This window comes from Carcharhinus amblyrhynchos, chromosome 2, assembly GCF_965287045.1.
Source record: "Carcharhinus amblyrhynchos chromosome 2, sCarAmb.v2.hapA, whole genome shotgun sequence".
Classification (NCBI taxonomy): domain Eukaryota; kingdom Metazoa; phylum Chordata; class Chondrichthyes; order Carcharhiniformes; family Carcharhinidae; genus Carcharhinus; species Carcharhinus amblyrhynchos.
In genome coordinates, this window is record NC_137325.1 from 131,554,408 (window position 1) to 131,570,900 (window position 16,493).

At 42.3% G+C, this 16,493-nt stretch overlaps 1 protein-coding gene across 1 annotated transcript in view; it reads right to left on the bottom strand.

The window, feature by feature from the left end:
* rnf32 (ring finger protein 32) overlaps positions 1–16,493 on the bottom strand; it is a 50,180-nt gene that overhangs the window by 8,720 nt on the left and 24,967 nt on the right. The window contains exon 8 of the mRNA XM_080217504.1: positions 9,823–9,931. Coding sequence (XP_080073630.1) covers positions 9,823–9,931 — 109 coding nt within the window. The remainder of the gene's footprint in view (positions 1–9,822; positions 9,932–16,493) is intronic.

Below are 16,493 nucleotides of genomic sequence, written 5' to 3' on the forward strand. Positions count from 1 at the left end.
CGTTGTCTGTGCAAAGTCTGCATGTTCTCCCCGTGTCTGCATGGATTTCCTCCGGGTGCTCCGGTTTCCCCCCTCAGTCCGAAAGACATGCTGATTAGGTGCATTGGCCATGTTAAATTGTCCCTGAGTGTATCTGTGGCATCTAGAGGATTTTCATAATAACTTCATTGCAACGTTAATGTAAGCCTACTTGTAACACTAATCTTTAAACTTTAGTTTTATTCCATGAGCTGTAATTATTCTCAAGTCTCTGTTGCACTGTATCAAAAGTCATCAGAAGGTCCATATGCACCACATTGACAGCATTAGTCTCATCAATCCTTTCCATTACCTCTTATAAAATTGGAGCAAGTAAGTTAAACATGATTTCCCCTTAGAAATCCATGCTGGTATTTCAGGCCCTTCAGTGTATTGAGTCTGCACTGTCAAAAAATCTGCACTTATCCCACTTTCCAACACTCAGCCCATATCCTTGAATGTTATGACATTTCAAGTGCTGGTCTGTATACTATTTAAAGGCTGTGAGGTTTTCTGCCTCTACCACACACCCAGGCACTGCATTCCAGATTTCCACCATCCTCTGGGTGAAAAATGTTTCCTTAAATCCCCTCTAAATCAACTGCTCCTCACCTTAAAATTATGTTTCCTTGTTATTGACCTTTCAACTAAGGGGAACAACTGCTCCTTATCCACTCTTTCATGTCCTTCACCATCTCATACATATCAATCAGGTCCCCTCTCGGCCTTCTCTGCTGTAAAGAAAACAACCCGAACCTATCCAGCCTTTCTTCAGAGCTCAAATGCTCTATGCCAGGCGACATCCTGGTGAATCTCCTCTGCACTCTCCCCAGTGCAACCACATTCTTCCCATGATGAAGTGACCAGAATTACACACAGTATTCCAACTGTGGCCTAACCAAAGTTTTGTACACCTCCAACATAACTTCCCTGCTCTTAAGTGGAGGATCCTATAATATTGTGATGCTCATTCTGAAGTTATTAGTCCCTCATTTGATTAGTCTGCCCACTGAGCTAACAGTTAAAGTAAAAACAAACTCTCTTTTGAGAAATGTGTACTTAGATTTAATTCTCAACCAAACCATTATCAGCAGTTTAAAGAAGATAACCAGGTCCCTGTGTTATCACTTCAGAAACACTTATCCACCTCGTAGTTTGAAGTTAAAGGCCTTTTACACCCAAATTCCTTTCTAGTTGTGACAACTAAGTTGTATATCCTACAAAATAAGATTAAATTCATTACAAGTGCACAAAATGAGTTTTAATGCATTTATTCTTGTTGTTTTTGGAGGAACGACATCACTTTATTTCAGGAAGTCGATGTCTGAGATTTAGAAGTATTTGTTAACTATTTTGGGTAAATGTGAAGAAGCACTAAGAGTAATGTTTTTCTGGTGTCTAATATTTCCCATTTTAAATAGAAAGCTACCCTTTCAAAACACTCATCTGCCATGTGATTCCACTGATCAAGTTGTCCCTGGATATGACCCAGTCTCAAATGGAACTAGCACACACAAAATCTGTACATGTTTAAGTGTCACATTTTTTTAAGATTAAAAACAACCAGTGTACAACTTGCCGTACTTGTGGATCACCTGTTTCACTCCCCAAATAGGATGTGATTAATAACAAAAGGGACATCATGCCATCAAATGCACAATGCATCATCAGGATCACTGATTTACTGGGACTGAAATTTGATAATGTTATTATGGAACATTTATTGGTTTTTAGCTGTTGAATTCCATGATTATGTGTTCATGCTTTGAAAAGTGTCAATAATCAGTGTTCATCATTCTTAGGTAGAACTCATTCCCTGATCCTGTGTATCAGGAAACAGACAATGCAACTGGTGTGAAGGAATTGAGAGTGGTCTTCTTTCCACCATGCAGTTGCTTGATATATTGATTATTGGCTAGCTGAGACATGCATGCCCACTTCTTCTAGAAGCCTCATTAAATATCTAGATTTACTCCAGAAACATTTAAATGAACAAAACACATAACTCCTGTTACTCACATCAGGTTTTTCTCTGTTTAAATTATAAACAATTAAAATCCAGTGATCGTAGGAGCTCTTAAAATTCTATGTAATGTTTGTAGTACCTATTGAGAGAAATATTTAATGCAAGACAGAGGATGAGTGAGCGTTGCTGGTGAGGCAAACATTTATTGCCCATGCTTTATGGCCCTTGAGAAGGTGGTGGTGAGCTGTTTTCTTGAACTGCTGAAGTCCATGTGGTGTAAATACACCCAAGGTGTTGCGAGGGAAGGATTTCTAGACATTTGATCCAGCGACAGTGAAGGAACGATGATATATTTCCAAGTCAAGATATGGCTTCATGGGGAATTGCAGGTGGTGCCATTCCCATGGATGATCTACCCTTGTCCTTCTAGGTAGCAGAGGTTTAGAAGGTGCTGTTGAAGGAGCCTTGGTGAGTTGCTGCAGTGCATCTTGTCGATGCTATACACTTCTCACTTCTGTCATTTGTGTGCTGGTGGTGAAGGGAGTGAGCTTTGAAGATGGTGGACTGAGTGTCAATAAAGGAAGCTACTTTGTCCTGTATGTTGTCAAGCTTCATAAGTGCTGTTAGAGTTGCAAGTGGAGAATATTTCATCATGCTCCTGACTTGTGTCTTATAGATTGGGGAGTCAGGAGATGAGTTATTCTTCGCAGAATTCCCTGCCTTTGACCTGTTCTTGTTTTTATATAGCTGGTCCGGTTCAGTTTCTCTTCAATGGTAACCCCAGGATGTTGTTAGTGTGAAATTCAAAGATGGTAATGCCATTGAATCTCAAGGAGAATTTATTTGGATGCATTCTTGTTGGAGATGACCATTACCTGGCACTTGTATAGTTACTTGCCACTAATCAGCCCAAGCTTCAATGTTGTCCAGGTCTTGTTGCATATGGTCATGGATTGCTTAACTATCGAAGAGTTGCCGATGGAACTGAACATTTTCTATCATCGGCAAATATCCCCACTTCTGATCTTGTGAAGAAGGGAGGTTCATTGATGAAGCCGCTGATGATGTTTGGGCCGAGGGAACAACTGTGAGGAACTCCTGCAGTGATGTCCTGGGACTGAGATGATTGACCTCCAACCACCACAACCATCTTCCTTTGTGCTAAGTACGACTCCAACCACCGCAGTATTTTCTCCTTGATTTCCATTGACTCCAGATTTGCTCAGGATGTCTCATTTAGTCAAACACCGTCTTGATGGTTAAGGCTGCCGCTCACATCTCACCTCATGAGTTTAGCTCTTTTGTCTGTGATTGGACCAAGAATGTAATGAGATTAGGAGTTGAATGACCCTGGTGGAACCCAAACTGAGCATTCGTGAGCAAGTTATTACTGAGTGATGCTGGATAGCACTGTTGATGACATTTTCCATCACTTAGTTGCAAGTCAAGAATAGATTGATGAGGCAGTAATTGTCCGGGTTGGCTTTACCCTGGATTTTTGTGGACAGGGCACATTTGGCCAATTTTTTACATTGCTGGGTAGATGCTAGTGTTGTAGCTGTACTGGAATGGTGCTAGAGTACACGTCTTCAATAACTATTGCCAGAATGTTATCAGGGCCCATAGCCTTTGCAATAACCAGTGTCATCAGCTGTTTCTTGATACCACGCGGAATAAATTGAATTGGCTGAAAACTGGCACTGTGAGACTGAGGATCTCCAGAGAAGGAGAGATGAGAAGAAGATATAAGGAGGCTGCAGACGGATATAGGTAAGTTGAGTGGGCAAAAATCTGTCATAGGGGAGGCAGTGGTATATAAGAACATAAGAAATAGGAGCAGGAGTAGGCCATCTAGCCCTTCGAGCCTGCCCCGCCATTCAATAAGATCATGGCTGATCTGTTGTGGCTCAGTTCCACTTTCCCGCCCTCTCCCCATAACCCTTAATCCCCTCTCTTATCAAGAACCCATCAACCCGCTTCTTAAAAATATTTAGCGAGGCAGCCTCCACCACTTCAACGGGCAGAGAATTCCAGAGATTCACCACCCTTTGAGTGAAGAAGTTCCTCCTCAACTCCGTTCTAAACCGCCTCCCCTTTATCTTGAGGCTGTGCCCCCTAGTCCTACTGTCTTTTTTGAGCGGGAAGAGTCTCTCCACCTCTATCCTATCCATCCCATTCATCATCTTATACGTCTCAATGAGATCTCCCCTCATTCTTCTAAACTCTAACGAGTACAAGCCTAGTTTATTCAGCCTCTCCTCATAGCTCAATCCCCTCAACTCCGGTATCAGCCTAGTAAACCTCCTCTGCACTCCCTCCAGGGCCAAAATATCCTTGCGCAGGTGCGGCGCCCAAAACTGCACACAGTACCCCAGCTGCGGCCTCACCAATGCCCTATACAGCTGCAGCAAGACCTCCCTACTTTTATATTCAATCCCCCTCGCTATGAAGGCCAGCATCCCATTCGCCTTCCTGACCACCTGCTGCACCTGCAAGCTGGGTTTTTGCGACTCATGCACAAGGACCCCGAGGTCCCTCTGCACCGTCGCCTGCTGCAGTTTTTCGCCCCGTAAGTAATAGTCCTTCCTACCATTCTTCCTACCAAAGTGGAACACCTCACACTTGCCAACATTAAATTCCATTTGCCATTTCCTGGCCCATTCGCCCAGCCTATCTAGATCCTTCTGCAGACTCTCCACACCCTCCGCACAATTTGCCTTTCCCCCAGTCTTGGTGTCATCAGCAAATTTCGACACCCTGCACTCGGTTCCCTCCTCCAGATCATCTATATAAATGGTAAATAGCTGAGGCCCCAGCACCGACCCCTGGGGCACCCCACTAGTCACCAACTGCCAATCCGAATAGCACCCATTGACCCCCACTCTCTGCCTCCTATTTGACAACCAATCCTCTATCCACGCTAACACCCTACCCCCAACTCCATGTCCCCTGACCTTCTGCAATAACCTCTTGTGAGGTACCTTGTCAAACGCCTTCTGAAAATCCAGAAAGACCACATCCACCGGCTCTCCTCTATCCACTGCCCTAGACACATCCTCATAGAACTCCAGTAAATTTGTCAGACACGACTTCCCTTTAATGAAACCGTGTTGCGTCCGCCCTATCAAGCAATTCCCTTCAAGATGCCTCGCAATTTCCTCCTTAATGACGGATTCTAACATTTTACCTACCACAGACGTTAAACTAACCGGCCTATAATTCCCCACCTTTTGCCTGGCACCCTTCTTATTGTCACTGGACTAGTAATACAGAGACCCAGGGTAATGTTCTAGGGACCTGGGTTTGAATTTCACCACAGCAGATGGTGAAATTTGAATTCAATTTAAAAAATCTGGAATTAAAAATCTAATGATGACCATGAAACCATTGTTGTAAAAACCCATCTGATTCACTATTATCATTTAGGGAAGGAAATAGAGTCATAGAGGTTTAGAGTGTAGAAACAGGCCCTTCAATCCAATTTGTCCATGGCGCCCAGTTTTTACCATTAAGCTAAATTTAAATCTATCATCCCCACCCAGTATGGCCTGGATGTGACTCCAAACCCACATCAGTGTGGTTGACTCTTAACTGTCTTCTGAAATGGTCTAGCAAGCCACTCAATTCAATGGCAATTAGGATGGACAACAAATGCTGGCCCATGAAAGAATAAAGAAAAAAAAGGCCGCTTCACCAAGTGTGCATGCGGATGTTGCAGTTGCTTCCCCATTACCTGCCTCACCTATTAGAAATCATGTTCAAGTTACTACACATTTACTTTTTACCTATTTTTCTGCCTGACGTGCAGCAAGAAGAAAGTTGATGACATGCAGCCAGCTTGGAATAGGTAAATGTAGTTCCGGAGAATTCGTTTGTGGAGTTTAGCAGCAAAGTATGAGGATCACAGAGATGCAGTAAGGAACTTTTGGGATTTGGCATGATTGTGGATGATTCCCATGGTCTGACAATGGGGTGAATATTTTGCTAGCACTGGAAAGTTCAGGATGTTGCAGCACTGCGCTAGGCGCTGGAGCAAGGGTCTCTTGTTATTAGAACCATTATTTAATTTGGACTTCTAAGATTTTCGGTTTTTACTTCAGATATTCAGCATTCATAGCTTTTTTTACCTCATCGATTTTCAGGCAGCATTTTGGATTATGATGTTTCGATACTGTGGCAAAACAGAAAGAAACATAATGCCAAATGTCACTTTGAATGGGACAGGGAGGGGGGCACACTCAGTTCAAACGTTAATACGGTGACTCTGCAATGCCTGTGGAGTTAAAATGAACTTTGCCTGCCTTAGGAAACTTTCATTTAAATGCCAGCAAATTGGTTACTAATGTGTTGACTTACGGTAAGCCTCAAAACTAAACTGAAAAGCAAGGAATTTACAGCATATCAATGAAGATAAGACTTGACTGGTTTAATATCTTCCCAGTCACACTGTTCAAAACCACTTCAAGTTAGTAACAGATTGTTTGCCATCTCTGTGTGATAAAGGAAGCTCTCCGACTAAGCAAACCTCAAGACCATTATACTGTTTGGTGAGATTTAAATTAAAATTGTTCAAATCATGAAACAAGGCTGCCTCCCTTTTGTGGGGAATAAATGAAGCTAAGCAAACTGTTTCACAACCGACTCAACTTACCACCTTTGTAAAACCATCTATACAACCAGCAAAGCTGCTGATAATATGATGCATTTGAATAGATTTAATTGCTGCAATAAATGGCCATACTTAAATTACGTGACATTTGTACGAACATTTTATAGTGAAAGATCAAAGAACTGTATCATGAAACTGCCTACGTTCCAAGGTGTGGGTCTCCCTTGAGTAAACATTCTTGTACATGGTATTGGTATAACACAGTTTTGGTGACCTTTTGCGCTGCTTTGATCTAAATTATTAAGAAACTGAAATGGATTAATGGGAACTACTGTATCACCAACCAGAATTGTAAAATTGACTAAGAGTATTTGCTTTAACTTGTGTTTAAAGGTGAGAGTGGTATGTCTTTGAACCATAATTTCCAATATCCTTTGACCTTTTCTAACTAAATAGGAACAAGTTAGGGTCTGAAGTACCCAAACTGCAACTTTGTCATAAAGTCATACACCATGCAAACAGGCCCTTCAGCCCAACTTGTCCATGCCACCCTTTTTTACCACTAAACTAGTCCCAATTACCTTGTTTGGCCCATGTAACTGTCTAAATGATTTTTAAAATTGTACTCGCCTCTACTACTGCCTTTGACAGCTCATTCCAGACACTCACCAAGTGGAAAAATTGCCTCTCTGGACCCCACTCACCTTAAACCTATACCCTCTAGTTTTAGACTCCCCTACCTTTGGGGAAAGATGTTGACTATCTCTCTTACTTTATAGATTTCTTTAAGATCACCCTAAGCCTTTTATGCTGCAGGGGAATAAAGTCCCAGTCTATCTAGCCTCAGACTATCAAGTCGCAGTAGCATCCTAGTAACTCCTTTCTGCACTCTTTCTGGTTTAATAATACCCGCTAGTCGAGTGAACTTTAGAACAATTTGGTTTACGGTATTCATAAATTTTGCAACATCAATATTAAGATATTTTAAACAAACACTTTTTAAAATTCATTCGTGGGACATGGGCATCGTTAGCTGGCCAGCATTTATTATCTATCCCATATTGCCGTTGAAATGAGTGTCTTGCTCGACCATTTCAGAGGGCAGCTGAGTCAACCACACTGCCGTGGCTCTGGAGTCACATTTAGGCCAGGTAAGGACGGCAAATTTCCTTCCATAAAGGACATTAATGAACCAGGTGGGTTTTTCCGACAGTCTACAATGGTTTCATGATCATCAGTTGATTCTTAATTCCAGATTTTTATGTTTATGTTTGGCGAATGAACCGTCTCTCTGCCTTAATAAAAAGAGGTTAACTAAAATGGTGTAATTACTTTCTCCAAATGATTTTTTAAGGGAGTAATGTGATGACTTTCTCAAACAATTGTTATCATTATCAAAGGACACTTGGGATCCATTTTAATCTAACCATCATGAGATTCTGAGTTCAAATTTGAGGATGGTGGGTCACTAAACAGGTGTCATCTGTCTGTTTATCAACAGTTTAAATTAATATACCCCAGGCTACTCTTTCACATTTAAATAATTAGTAATTCCTAAACACACAAAGTAGTGTGCCAAGCCCCCAAGGTAAATCAGTTGTGTATCATGTCTTTAATGGGTCCTCTCTTTTTAATGCTGCATTTATTTAGCAGTGAGAAAGTAGAGGTGTTGGTGGGTTTTCTTAACTATAATATGAATGCACTAAAGTTGCACTGATGCCTCCAGAGGAGCAGTGAATTGTCTCACCGTGTTCCCTTTGGAAGGTCATCGTGTAAGTGGCAACAGCAAAAAAGGCTTTTTTTTCATTCATTGGACATGGGCATCACTGGCTGGCCAGTATTTATTGCCCATCCCTAGTTGCCCAAGGATAGTTGATAGCCAACTACATTGCAGTGGCTCCAGAGTCACATGGAGGCCAGATCAGGTAAAGTGTCAGATTTCCTTCCCTAAAGGACATTACTGAACTGGATGGATCTTTTATGACAATTGAAAATGGTTTCATTTTCATCAGTAGATTCTTAATTCCAGGTTTTTTTAATCAAATCCAAATTCCACCATCTGCTGTGGCAGGATTTGAACCAAGGGCCCCAGAACTTTAGCTGAGTTTCCAGATTAATAGCCTTGTGATAATACCACTGGGCCATCGCCTCCCCTCAAAGGTGTGAATTTTTTGGGCCCTGGGATTTCTGACCTTTGCCCCACCTGGTTTGACCAATTAATGGGGCTTTTGCTTGCTCACTCTCACACATCTTGCTTTAAAAGGGAAAACAAAAAGTAAATACAGGCTAGAATTTCAAGCCTCTTTTATAATGGTGACAATCTCTCAGACTATCATCAGAACCACACATCAAACAACAGTTTCATCCTCCTCTCTTCACGATCTACATTCTGCTGCACCAATCCACATATCCAGAATTACAGAAAATTATTTTGGCTTCAGTTTTCCAGAACATTGCAGGAACACTGAAACTTACTTGTACCAATCTGATAACTTGCATTAATGTTTATTTTACCGATTAAATGTCTGGTATTTTTGCGCAACTTGGTGTTTATAACTTTTTAATGCTTTTTGTGTCATATTTTCAGTCACTCACACTGTCTCACTGGATGGAATTTTCATTTTGGGCACTAGGCGCAATGGGAGGCGGGATAAGCTTCATGTTTCCCTCTGGGCAGTAGGGTGGGTTCTCGCACCAGTTGCATGATTTTGAACATCTCTATCAAGTCACTCTTAGCCTTTTTCTCTCCATGGAGAACAATCCCAAACTCTTCAATCTATTCCCATAGCTGATCCAAAAGTAGTCTTGCAGCTGTCCTGATGAGTGCAAGACAAAGAGCCTTGACACCATGTCTCCTTTTTCAGCAGTGCTCAGGTTCTGCACAACTGAACAAAAATAATGACAATGCATTTTCTTGTGCTATACAAGGACTCCACAATACAAACCTACTGGCTTCCATTAAAATAGTTTGTAATCCTGCAATTGCTCAGCTAATGACATTGTTATGTATTCATGATTGCTTCTGAACAAATGAAGCCCGTCCAAGTGCCTTTACTTTGTGATTCTTGATGAGCATTAAAGAAAACTGATCTTTTACCCGGTCATCTTTGAATTAGATTTTTAAATTCAAGACCTGAAGTGCCAGCTGGCAGTACCTGTTTTAGATGGTCACAATTTGCAGCTTATTGACAATAGCAATTATGGAGGAAAAAAAATATTATCGCCATACCTTTTCTTCATAGAATCTCCTTCGCAATTTCTTGTCCTTTGGAGGTACAGTGCGTCTCAGCTCCTTGTACCATTTACGAACAATATATCCTCGCCAGTAAGCTTGAATTCTAAGATAAATGTGACAGCTTGTTAAGCCAACTTGAAATCAGTACTCAAAGACTAAGAGATCATCACATAAATGTTTAATCTTCCATCAGAGTACAATGCCCAGTTCGAGAAGCTGAGAGGTCACATTGCATCATCAGACTTATTTAATCTTTTAAGAATATTCAGGCTGGTTTTACTGGGCACTTATAGTTCAGGAATGTTTAAAAAGATCTCAGAAAACAGGATTGCATTTCTTATTGGGTAACTGCAAAACTGGAAGTAACATTTATAGGTAAGAAGCCAAGCTGCATACCCTGCTCTAATGAAGGATACCATTCCAAATGTAACATAGCTTCCTCTTTCAAATGCTGCCCAACTCATTGGGAGGGGAGTTTTTCCATCCCTGTTTTCAGGGGCCAGAAGTGGTGCAGGAGGCGAATAATTGAGGAAGAGTCCCAAAATGGCTTTTGCGCCAGTGGGATTTCCCCGCTCGATTGCCCCTGCCCCCTACCAATGATCTATCAGGCAGAAGAGAGTTTGGAGGACTTCTGTGACAGAGTGAGATCCAAAATCTGAAGGGACTGTGCAGCCAATTCATATGATCCATCTTAGTTGTTTCCTCCATTTAAGGTGCAATTTATAATTAATATTTAATAACTTGCTGGTTTGTTTATGTTTAACTTGTATTCATTCTGGATGTTGGAGTATAGGTTAAATAGTATTCATACTGTGCTTTGTTCACCCTTGTATAGTGACATTAAAAAAAATATAAAAGGACAGTGCATTCAGAGGGCCAGCACCAATGCATTGGACTAGCTGCCCTTTTATGCTGTAAAATTCTATTGAACCTGAAAGCCTGGTTGGGATTGTTTATGCGAGGCAGCAGCGGAGGTGGGGGAGTCAAGGGCTGATTGTGGTGAGCAGTCCAAGCTTTGCTGTTTTCTTTTAATTACAATTTTTAAATTTATTATTGTCACATATATTGAGATACTTTTCACTGTACGTTTATTGCACACTATACACAGAGCATACCCTTCATAGAGTACATAGGGGAGAAGGAAAGGAGCTGGTGCAGAATGTAGTGTTACAATCATAGCTATGGTGTAAAGAAAGATCAATTTAATGCGAGGTAGGTCCATTCAAAAGTGATGGGAGCAGGGAAGAAGCTGTTCTTGAGTCGGCTGGTACGTGATATCAGACGTTTGTATCTTTTTTCCAATGGAAGAAGGTGGAAGCAAGTATGTCTGAGGTGCATGGGGTCCTTGATTATGCTGGCTGCTTTCCTGAGGCAGCAGGAAGTGCATATGATGCCTATAGATGGGAGGCTGGTTTGCGTAATGGACTGGGCTTCTTTCACAATCCTTTGTAGTTTCTTGTGGTCCTGGTCAGAGTAGGAGCCATACCAACCTGTGATACAACCAGAAAGAATGCTTTCTATGGTGCATCTATAAAAATTGATGAGAGTTGTAGTGGATATTGCCAAATTTTCTCAGCCTCCTGAGAAAGTAGAGGGGTTGGTGGGTTTTCTTAACTATAATATCAATGTGGAGGGACCAGAACAAGTTGTTAGTGATCTGGATACCTAGAAACTTGAAGCTCCCAACCTTTTCCACTGCATCATCGTTGATCTGCTCATTGTCCTTCCTTTAGGCCTAACAAAAACACTGAATCTTCTGTGCTGGAGTAGGGCTATAGAATTTCAGGCCCAATGGGCAGGAATATCTGGCTCTGCCCAATGCTGGGATCATCCAGTCCTGCCAAAAGTCATTCGATTTTAATCTGGGCCACTGAATCTCTCTCAGTGGGTTCCTGCTACGCCAACACCAGAAAATCTTGGCCAATTGAACCCAAAAAAAGATTAGGCTGATCAAACATAGAAATCTACGGTCCTTTCACGTCCAGTCATGAATAGTGGTGGTCAATTAAACAACCGCCTTCACAAATAGCCCCACCCTCAATGATGGGGGAGCCCAGCACATTAAAGAGCAAAGGACAATACAGCACAGGAAACAGGCCCTTCAGCCCTCCAAGCCTGTGCCATTCATGCGTCCAACTAGACAATTCGTTTATATCCCTCCATTCCCAGTCTGTTCATTTGGCTATCCAGATAAGTCTTAAACGATCCCAGCATGTCCGCCTCTACCACCTTGCTTGGCAGTGCATTCCAGTGCTCTGACAAGGCTGAAGCGCTTATAACCAACTTCAGCCAAAAGGGCCGAGTAGATCACCCATCTGGGCTTCCTCCTGAGATTCCCAGCATCACAAAAATCAATCTCCAGTCAATTCGATTCATTCCACGTGACATCAAGAAATGGCTGAAGGACTTGATACTGCAAAGACTACAGGCCCTGACATTCCGCAATAGTACTGAAGACGTGCTGCAGAATTTGCCGCAACCCAGACCAGCTGTCCCAGTACAGTTATAACACTGGCTTCTCCCTGACAATGTGGAAAATTGCCTAGGTACGTCCTGTACACAAAAAGCAGGACAAATCCAACCCGGCCAATTACTGCCCCATCAGTCTACTCTCGATCATCAAAGTGATGAAAGGGGTCATCGACAGTGTTATCAAGTGGCACTTACTCAACAATAGCTTGTTCACCATTGCTTAGTTCAATTGCTGCCAGCGTCTCTCAGCCCCTGACTTCATTACACCCTTGGTACAACCATGGATAAAAGAGCTGAATTCCAGAGGTTAGGCAAAAGTGACGGCACAAGACATCACGGCAGTATTTGAAAGAGTGTTGCATCGTGGAGTTTGGAGCCCTAGCAAAACTGAGGTCAATGGAAATCAGGGAAAATTCTCCACCGGTGGGAGTCATATGTAGTTCAAAGGGCGATGGTTGGGTTTGTTGGCAGTCAATCATCTCAATCCTGGGATATTGCTGCAGTTGTTCTGCAGGGTAGTGTCCTAAGGCCCAACCATCTTCAATTCCTTCATCAATGATCTTCCCTCCATCATACGTTCAGAAGTAGGAATGTTTTTGTTGATGATTGCATGATGTTTAGCACCATTAACAATGTCACAGATACCGGAACAGTCTGCCTTTTTATGTAACATTACCTAGGCCAGAATTTCTCATTGCACTTGCGTAATATTTCAGTAAGTGGGTGCATGTGAGAGTCAGAAGTATGCCTGCCAACTATTAGAGGGTCAATAAGACCATTAAGATGCCAACTGACAGCTATTGTATGTGGCCTGTCTACTTTTTATGGTTTGGCAGGCCATTTGGCCAGTTGGTCTTTATGATTAGCTACAACCTCAATCCAGGGTGGGATGAAATGTCAGGGCTGAAGTAAAATTAACAAATGTGTCAAATAACTTGTATAAGTCTGCAGCAGCCCTTACATCCTCCCATATCTTGGCTCCCCACCTCCCCCCCCACCCGCTTGACATCACTCAGCCTTTCTCCACACATCTTTCATGCTGGCTGCCTATGAATAGACCTGTCACATGAAATCTCATTTCAGGCCAGAAGTCTATTTTGTATCCACTTTTTAGTCCTCAAGCTATAACCTTTCTTACAAGTCTGTTGTGTGGCACAAGATCAAATCTCTTCTAAAGTCCACATACACAACATACATAGCATTACCCTCATCAACTCTTTCTTTTAACCTCCTCAAAGAATTCCAGCAAGTTAGTTAAACATGATTTCCCCTTTAGAAATCCATGTTGGCTCTTTGTAATCAACCCACATTTTTCCATGTGACTGCTAATTCTATCCCAAATAATTGTTTCTAGAAGCTTGCCCACTACTGATATTCAACTATTCCATCAACATTACTTTCCAAACTGCAATCTCTACCATCTAGAAAGACAAGGGCAACAGAACACCACCAACTGCAAGTCACTCACCATCCTAACTTGGAACTATATTACCATTCCTTCACCGTCACTGGGTCAAAACCCTGGAATTCACTTCCTAACAGCACTGTGTGCACATATACAAGGTTGACTGCCATGGTCATAGAAGACAGCTCAATGCCACCTTCACAAGGGTATTTAGGGATGGGCAACAAGTGCTGGTGCATACGTCCTGTGAAAGAAACAAAAACATGATTCCAATCCAATTACCCAAATACATGGAGTTAGCTTGGAGGCTCTCCTGTGTGGAGTGACACATGACAGAGACAAAATGGGTGGCACAGTAGTTAACACTGTTGCCTCACAGAACCAGCACCCTGGGCTGGAATCAAGCCCAGGTTTGATTCCTGGCTTGGATGACTAGCTGTGTGGAATCTGCACGTGCTCCTTGTGTCTACTTGGGTTTCCTCCAGGTGCTCTGGTTTCCTCCCACAGTCTGAAAGACATGTGGGTTACGTGCATTGGCCATGCTGAATTCTCCCTCAGTGGATCCAGACAGGTGCCAGTGTGTGGTGATTAGGGGATTTTCAGAGTAACTTCATTACAGTGTTAATAATAAATAAACTTTACTTTTACATGTGCTTATATCCATGGCTAGTTTTTTTTTCCTGGAATAGGTTGCTAGCCTCGCTTCAGAGACTGTTGACTTAAGAGGCACCACTCTGCTTCAGGCATGACTGACCATGAGACTGCTGCTCTTACCAGCGGCTATTGGAAGGATTCACAGGTTGATTAGCCATCTATTTGGACAGATTATCAATGCATGGCCATCAAGCCCCAGAAGGGGACTTGAACCTGGACCTTCAGGCTCAGAGACAAGGAGGCTATGCATTGTACCACAATACCTGACCCAAATTCTTAGAACTAAACTTTAAATGATTTTCCTTGAATAGATGAATAGTTTGCAGAAGAGCTTAGTTATTTGTTAATTTTGCTGTCCCAGCAATAAAGATATTCACAAATCCTGATTCATGTCTCTGCTATATTAAAATCTAACCAAAAACCTTAAACACATTGGAGAAATACTTCTTCAGATAAATGATCCTTCAATGGTATGTGTTTTGGTTCTCTGATTTTTCTTAATAAGCTCAGTGTCATCTCAGATTGAAGGGCAACCTTTCAAACTGAAACACTGTGAAGATTTGCCATCTGCTGTGTAAATTCTAGAAAATGTCTTGCAATAGAATCTGTGGTTTTAAAGCTCGTATTTTCTGGATTAGAAAGGGGAACTGAAAAATGAAACAAAGGCCTAGAATTTCATCCCCCAGTCAGGTTGGATTTTCAGTCAGAGTGAGTGACCTTGGAGTGAGTGTAGAGCCTGCCAGATGTGGAAAGGGTCTGGACACAAGGACTGCCTCTGTATTGTGTTCTAATAAATAAATAATAATAAAACAAATATCATTCCTCCAGCTCTCACACCGTCCATTCACTCCTGCCAGATCCATACCAACCTATACCAATCTATGACACCCAACCACACCAATATGCCAACATGTGCCCTTGCAGCCACTCCCATGACCCCAATGCACCTTAGTGTCCCTTTACTCAACCCTCATTGCCCCCATGCCACCTATACCTCTATCCACTCCATTATCCCATACCCTTATGGGACTTTACCTTACCTCCATGCCAATTCACCTAGCATCCTTCAACAGTTCCCTGACAGGTTGATACTTCTTGGACAGCTTTGCCATTTCCTGGGCAGCTTTGACAGCTGGATGGCTCTTTAACAGTTCCTTGACAGTTTGACAGTTCCAGTGTGTTTATACATAAAGGATGCATAATCATGTTCACTTTTAACAATCCCAAATGATCAAAGGTGGGGCTAGGGCCCAAAGCAAGTGAAGAGTGGAAGGGTGAGGGGAACTGAAGGGTCAGACGCAAAATCAAAGGCAGAGAAAATGCCTAGAGTGAGAACAGGGAGTCCAAGTGTCTGGGGCAAGATTGAAAGGCTAGGGTCCAAAGGAAATTTGGACGGGGAGGGAGGGGCACATGAAAGCCAGGAGTAAAATTACGGAGAAGGCCAGGGTGTAGAATGAAGGTGGGGCTGGGGGTTATGGAACAACAGCAAGGCAGGAGGGCAATGGGGTCTCGGAGTGTGAGTGGGACCTGGGGACCCAGAACAAGTATGCAGATTTGGGGACCTGAAGTGATAATTGGACCCACAAGTGTTTGTGAGTGGAGAGAGTGTGTGTGATAGAGAGACAGTGTGAGTGACTATGTGTGTGAGAGGGAGAGTGTGAGTGACTGTATGTGTGTGAGAGGGAGTGTGAATGACTGACTTGTGTGTGTGGTGGGAGAATGCGAATATATGTGTTCGTAAGGGATAGAGTGTGAATGAATGTGCATGCGAGAGAGGGATGAGGGTGAATGAACATGTGTGAGAGAATGTATATATGTGTGTGTGTGTGTCTAATACACTCCCAATCTTAGGGTTCTAATTCAATTTCACCTCCACACACTAACACTATACCCTCACCTGCTCTCACAGGGGGTGAGAATGAGTGACTGAATACCCTGAGATTGGGAGTGAGCCTGAGGTGCATACTCTTCTCCTCTCACAATCTAGTGGTCATCTTTATTTATTACTCATTTCTTTCAATTACCAATTAATTGCTTTGACATTGTTTTTCTGTTTAGCAAGTTATTTCTTTTTGTATGTCAGCATTTTTTTTTGAAAATCATGTTTAATATTGTGCCAGCCTTAACTTTCTGG